Source organism: Nicotiana tabacum, chromosome 15 (assembly GCF_000715075.1).
Source record: "Nicotiana tabacum cultivar K326 chromosome 15, ASM71507v2, whole genome shotgun sequence".
Classification (NCBI taxonomy): Eukaryota; Viridiplantae; Streptophyta; class Magnoliopsida; order Solanales; family Solanaceae; genus Nicotiana; species Nicotiana tabacum.
The window spans coordinates 115,974,024-115,981,794 of NC_134094.1; the positions used below are offsets into that span (position 1 = coordinate 115,974,024).

Here is a 7,771-nt window from a genome sequence, read left to right on the forward strand (position 1 = left end):
CTAGGGTCTGTCTCCAACCTCCAGCCTCAGGTCAACCCCGTTTCCCATCTCATCAATCAGCACTATGTCATCGGCAAATAATATGCACCATGGCACCTCTCCTTGAATGTGCCGCGTCAGCACATCCATCGCCAAATCATATAATAACGGGCTAAGATCTGATCCATGATGCAACCCCATCACTACTAGGAAGTGATCTGAGTCATCTCCCATTATCCTCTCCTGAATCTTAGCACCATCATACATGTCCTTGATTACCCTAGTGTATGCTACCGGAACGCTGCTAGCCTCCAAACATCTCCACAAAACGTCCCTCAGGACTTTATCGTACACCTTTTCTAGGTCTATAAACACCATATGTAGGTCCTTCTTTCTCTCCCTATACTGCTCTACTAATCTCCTCACCAGATGAATGGCTTATGTAGTCGATCGCCCCTACATGAATCCAAACTAATTCTCGGAAATAGACACACTCTTCCTCACCCTGAATTCCACCACCCTCTCCCAAATTTTCATAGTATGACTCAGCAGCTTGATACCCCTATAGTTATTGTAGTTTCGGATATCATCCTTGTTCTTGTAAAAGGGAATCATCGTACTCCACCTCCATTCTTCGGGCATCTAATTCGTCTTAAAGATAACATTAAATAACCTAGTAAGCCACTCCACGCCTGCACGGACCGCAATCTTCTAGAATTCTACTGGGATCTCGTCTGGCCAGTCGGTCTTCCCCTTCTCATCTTACACATCGCTCCCATAACCTCTTCGACCTTAATACGCCTACAATAACCAAAATCACTAAGACTCTCGGAGACCTCCAACTCACCCAGCACTATGCTTTTGTTTCCCTCCTCGTTCAACAATCTATGGAAGTATGTATGCCATCTTCGTCTAATATGAACGTCTTCCATCAATACTTGCCGTCCTCGTCTTTGATGCACTTCACTTGGTCCAAGTCACGAGCCTTCCTCTCCCTCACATTGGCTAACATGTATAACATCTTGTCCCCGTATTTTTTCCCAAGTTCCGTATACATGCGTCCAAAGGCAGCAGTCTTAGCCGCCGTAAATGCTAACTCCGTCTCTTTCTTTGCCTTCTTATAACATTCGCTATTCGTCCTCTTTTCCTCCTCGTTTGTGCTCTCTACTAGTTTCAAATAAACCGATTTCTTGACTTCAACTTTACCTTGGACCTCCGCATTCCACCACCAGTCTCATATACGTCTACTAGGGTATCCCTTTGTAACCCCTTTAACCTCTCTCGCAGCTTCCCTAATGTAGTTTGCTCTCATGGCCCACATCGCAGTCGCGTCCCCGCTACTCTTCCAGGCCTCCATCGCTAGCAACCTCTCCCCCAACTCCTGGGCTTTGTCCTTAGTCAAGTTTCTCCACTTTACTCTAGGTTGACTGCACACTGCTTTCTTCTTTCTATTCCTCTTGATCCCCAGATCCATTACCAGGAGCCTATGTTGGGCCGTGAGACACTCACTCGGGATGACCTTGCAATCCGTGCAAAGACCTCTATCATATTTCCTACAGAGAAGATATTTTATCTGAGTCCTGGCCATCGTACTCCGAAAAGTGACCATGTGCTCCTCCCTCTTTGGGAAACTCGATTTAGCTACCACCAAATCAAAATCTCTAGCGAAATCCAATAGCGAAATACCTACCTCGTTCCTATCTCCAAATACGAACCCTCCATGCACATCGTCATAACCCCCATCATTAGCCCCGATATGGCCATTAAAATCCCCTCCAATGAAAATCTTCTCTGTGCATGGAATACTACATACCACCTCGTCCAAGTCCTCCCAGAATTACCTCTTTACCTCCTCGCCCAAGCCTAATTGAGGAGCATAAGCAGTAATCACACTTAAAGTAAGCCCCCCAACCACAAGCTTAATAGCCATTACCCTATCAGTTACCCTCCTAACCTCGACCACTAGATCCGTACCACAGTTTATACCTGTTAACATCACGTGCATTCGTACCTTTCCACACGGTCTCCTGGACAAACGCTATGTTGATCCTCCTTCTCCGAAGAATCCTACCCAACTCTATAGTCTTACCCATCAACGTCCCTATGTTCTAGGATCCAACTCTCAACCTAGAAGCTTCATTGTCCCCCTTCCCACCCTTTCCCCCCACCTCCCGCCCCACCCGATGATATGACTTTACTCTCTCATCGAAAACCACAGCCACTATAAACTAAGGGTACTACTTAATTACTACCACTCAATCAAAAGAGCGCTATAACAGAGGAAAATATGCTAAGAATATGAGAACTTAACAAGTTAAAAGTGTCAAGAACAAGTACAAAAACTCAAACAAATATTATCACAATTAATCTACCTAAAGAGACAGATGTAACAAGTAAGGTTGAATTCAATACAAGGCACTACCAATAAAGAAAATATTCTAAGAAATATGAAAACTTAACGAGTTAAAGGTGTCAAGAACAAGTACAAAAACAAGAACACAAACTCAAACACATGCTAGCGCAGTCAATCTACCCAAAGAGATAGATGTAACAAGAAAGGTTGAATTTAATACACAGCACTACCAATACAGAAATAGACAGATGTAACAGAGAACAAACCGACTAAACAACTGCAACTAAAAATGGAGAGATAGAACCTGGAAATCGGAGAGCTAGCCGGAAGTTAGGTGGTTGATTCCGCGGGAAAATCATGGGTAGTGGTCGCCGAAAATTTACTTGGAGGTGTCACCGGTTCTGGGGTCGCCGACGGTGACCTAATAAGTGGTTACTTGTGGCTGCATAGATTGTAAACAGGAAAGAAGAAAGAGACGGGAGGGAGGGGAAAAGAGAAAAGGACGCCGAAAAAGAGTCGTCGGCAGTGCCGGACTACCCTTGTCAAGGGTTTAAAAACTTAAAGAGGGTAAATAAAGAGACGAGGGAGAGAAAAGAGGCGATGGGGGAAGAGAGGATACAGAGAGATAAAAGAGAAAAGAGAAGAGAATGGAGCGATTGCCTGGTGGCCGTCGACGGCAGTGCTGGTTTAGGCGAATTAAAAAAGACGAGGGGGGCATTCTGTGCGTAACTAGAGAAGAGAGAAAAGCAAGTTCTGATATATGCACGAGACTTCAAGAAGGGAACACTGTGTGTAACTGAAATACAAAAAGAGATAATATAACAACAGTCGATCATGGTCGTGATACAATATTGTGGCACCAGAGATAATATAGCAACAGTCGATCATTGTTGAGAGGATGAACAAAACCCTGAATGAACGAGCCAGAAGTATGAGAATACATTCTGGATTGCCGAAATATTTTTGGGCTGAGGCTGTTAACACAACAGCTTACCTCATAAATAAGGGACTCTCTGTACCGCTGAATTTTGAAATTCGTGAGGAGGTATGGACAGGAAAGGAGGTAATTCTCTCACATCTGAAATTTTTTGGTTGTGTTGCTTATGTGCATGTAAACTCTAATGATAGAGATAAGCTTGATCCTAAGGCCAAGAAATGTTTCTTTATTGTCTATGGTGATGATAATTTTGGTTATCGATTTTGAGATAATTAGAATAGAAAGATCCTAAGACACGGGAATGTCACATTTAATGAAAATGTGATGCATAAGGACAAGCTTGAAGTAGAACCAACCAGCACCAGCAAACAGACATCTGAAAAAGTTGAGTTAGAAGAAATCTCAGAAAATGAAGTGGCTAGAGGGATTACAACTGATTCTGAAATTAAAGATGAAGAACCAGAAGCCGAATCTGGATAAGAACCAGAACCGAAACCAGAGATAGAATTAGATTTAGAATCAAATCTAGAGTCTGGACTTGAATCAAATTCGGGATCAGCTACTCTTGAACCTACAATAAGGAGATCTAAAAGAGTCACGAATGCTCCAGATAGGTTAACTTTCTCTTTCTCTCTTTCTTTTTCTCTCTCTCTCTCTCTCTCTCTCCACTATTTACTTCTGACTGATGCTGGAGAACTAGAGCATTTTTTTGAAGCAATGCAAGGTGATAAACTCTGATAAGTGGAAGCTAGCCATGAAAAAAGAGATGAATTTTCTTCAAAAGAATAAAATATGGATACTTACAGAGTTACCAAAAGGAAAGAAGGCATTTCATAACAAGTGGGTGTACAGGGTCAAGGAAGAGCATGATGGTAAGAAGAGATACAAAGCACGATTAGTAGTAAAATGTTTTCAGCAGAAGGAAGGAATTGACTACACCGAGATCTTCTCTCATGTACTCATATTAACTACTATCAGGTTGGTGCTAAGTATCGTAGCTGCAGAAAATTTGCATTTGGAGCATCTAGATGTTAAAATTGCTTTCTTGCATGGTGACCTTGAAGAAGATATCTACATGAAGCAACCAGAAGGTTTTCAAGTTTCTGGTAAAGAAAACCTTGTGTATAAGTTGAAGAAGAGTTTGTATGGTTTGAAACAAGCTCCCCAACAATGTACAAGAAATTTGGTGGATTAATGCATAACAATGGTTTCACACGATGTGAGATAGACCAATGCTGTTAATTTTTTAAAAAATTGGTGAATCCTATATCATTTTACTTTTGTACGTTGATGATATGTTAATTGCAGGATCTAGCATAAATGAGATCAATAGAGTTAAGCAACAATTGGCGGAGGAGTTTGAAATGAAAGACTAAGGACTAACTAAGCAAATGCTTGGGATGAGGATTAGCAGAAACATGTCTGAAAGAACTTTAAAGTTTTCTCAAGAAAAGTACATACATAAGGTACTAAGCAGGTTCAGTCTTCATGATGCAAAGACCAGAAGCACTCCACTCAAAAGCCATCTTAATCTGTCGAAGGACCAATCACCTAAGACAGATGAAGAAAGGGAGTACATGTCCAAAGTTCCATATGCTTTAACACTAGGAAGTCTCATGTATGCTATGATTTGCACTAGACCTAACATAGCCCATGCACTTGGAGTTGTCAGTAGATATATGTCAGATCCAGGAAAGGAGCATTGGGATGGTGTAAAATGAAAATTGCGATATATCAAAGGCACCTCAGGTACAACACTTTGTTTAAAAATGAGCAATATTATCTTAAAAGGTTTTGCTGATGCAAATTTAGGCGGCGATCAGTCACGACCCAAAATCCCACTACAAGCGACGTGATGACACTTAGTCTCTAAGACTAGGTAAGCCAATTACAATTACATTTCAAGCCTTTTTTTTAATTCAATACAGGTGCCAAAAACCAACAGCAGAAACAATTATGAAAACCTCCCAAAACTGGTAATACTGAGTCACGAACTCTAACTGAATACATGGAATGATCTCAAGGATCGAATACTCAATACTGTTTGATTAATAATTAACAGTACAATAAAATGGAAAGACTCCAAGGGACTGCGACGACTAAGCAGCTCTACCTTGAGTCCTTGCGATTACGCTTTAACTCTGTCCGAGTCCGATATCTCCAATACCTGGCTCTGCACAAAAATATACAGAAGTGTAGTATGATTACACCACAGTCGGTACCGAGTAAGTATCAAGACTAACCTCAGTGGAGTAGTGACGAGGTACAGTCGAGACACTCATTAGTCTAATAACATGTGCAATATAGTATACAAAAATAATAGAAAATAAATAACAATAATGGAAACAATAATCAACTAGTGATATATACAGCAGGGCAACAAGAACACCATTAATATTGCTCAACAAATAATAAATACAAGTACAATCAATTAATCTAGTCCTTCAAACATAAATCTCTCTCTTATATACTTCTCAAATAATAATCTTCAGGATATAATACTTTCCAATAAATACATTTCAAATATACTCCTTCAAATAAATATTTTGCAAATATAATTTTTTCAAATAAATCTCTTTCAAATATAATTCTTCAAATAAATCTTTTTCAAATATAATTCTTCAAATAAATCTCTTTCAAATATAATTCTTCAAATAAATATCTTTCTAATAAAAGTCACCATGTGATACCTCATTTCAAAATAAAAAAATACGGGTCTCAGTCCACTTTCATATTTAACAGCACCTCGTGCCAATTTCTCTATCACAACCGCACAGACAACTCACGTGCCAACACACAGTAACCTTATCGCTCCCCCAGATAATATTCCAATACACATAACCACAGTGAAATGCCACCCTTATACCCACATAATATCAACAGTGAAATGCCACCCTTATCTATCGCATAACAGTAACCTAAATCACACAACAATTTAAACGGATATTACCACGATAACACAAAATAACAATTCATATTATAAATTGCCCATAGGCCACAACCAATTCCAAAGATGCAACAAAATCAATTAATTTCATAGCAAATAGATCAAGGCTCCACACAACGTATATAAACCTCAAAAACAACAACAAGGAAGGAAAATTAACTCAGCATGACACAACACCTTCTTTAGTCCAAATTTTTAAAAAATATATTAGTACCTCAATTTAAACTTATTTAATAAATTATTTGCATACGAAAAAATTCATAATATAATTATTTTCAGGAAATATCAAATCATAAAGACACACGATATTTTCATAAAATTCCAAATCGCAATCACACCAAATTATCATATAAATACAAACTCAACAAACAAAGAATGAGGCATGACAAATCAAGGACTTACTAAATTTTCACAATTTAATACATCAGGGTGTCTACAAATATTTTAACCGATATAGTTTGCACATATAAACTAAGTACGTACTCGTCACCTCGCGTACATAGTTTTCCAATCACACAATTTTCACATAAGACTCAATGCCTAGGAAAAATTCCCCCACACAAGGTTAGGCAAGATACTTATATTTTTGAAGTTAGACCGATATTCCAAAATTGCCTTCTTGCTTGAATTGACCTCCAGACAGCTCAAATCTATCCAAATTAATTCAATTCAGTTAATACTAATTATAGGAATTAATTCCATATGAAAATACTAATTTTCAAACAAAATCTAAAATTTAACTCAAAAATCGCCTGTGGGGGCTACGTCTCGGAATCCGACGAAACTCATAAAATCCGACAACCCATTAAATTATGAATCCACCCATACCAATTTTATCAAATTCCGATAACAACTCGACCTCAAAATCTAAAATTTTCGTTCTTGAAAAGTTTTGCAAAAATCTTGATTTCTTCCATTTAAATCCGAAATAAATGATGAATATAACCATGGATTTATGAAATATAATCACTTTTGGATATATGACACTTATCCAAGTCGAAGTCATGAAATCCTCAAAATAGCCCAAGAACTGTGCGCCAAAAAACCAAAAACAAAATGAAGGAAATTACCATTTTTGGTCCTTAAGTTTTTGCCCATCCGTCACTAAAAGTTTATTTTCCGTCACTAAAAGTCCATTTTTTGTCACTATAAATCCACATCAGAACTTGCTTGCACTAATAGTTATTGTTTTCACTAAATATGCTCTAACTCCATCATACAAACTCGAAATTCGACGATTCTTGTTCCTATGAGTCACAAATAATAATACGAACCTAGTTGTTCAATCAAAACTCAATTCGGAGCTCATTTTCTCAATGCGATACCAATTTCGCTATTTAAATAATTAACTCATGTTTCACGCTAAAAATCCAATCCCGACTTGATGAAATTAGACCAAACTATCCAGATCACTCCTATAATTCATTGTCAAAATCTCGGAAGTCTCAAAATCAAATTTCGATCTCTAGAACTAAAAATGGACCTTTGGATCATTACATGCTTATGCTGAAAACATCAAACTCTTCCAAAACTCTTCCCTGACAGCCTATAGTAT

The 7,771-nt window shown here is 38.5% G+C and overlaps 1 protein-coding gene across 1 annotated transcript; it reads right to left on the bottom strand.

The window, feature by feature from the left end:
• LOC142169810 (secreted RxLR effector protein 78-like) lies at window positions 1-357 on the bottom strand. Its single transcript, XM_075231730.1, has one exon. The coding sequence runs from the start codon at window positions 355-357 to the stop codon at window positions 1-3; it is 357 nt and encodes a 118-aa protein (XP_075087831.1).
• Between the last annotated feature and the right edge of the window lie 7,414 nt (window positions 358-7,771).

What these genes read in the sequence shown, in the direction of transcription:
- LOC142169810 (XM_075231730.1), bottom strand. Translation starts at nt 357, where the DNA reads ATGGTGTTTATAGACCTAGAAAAGGTGTACGATAAAGTCCTGAGGGAC.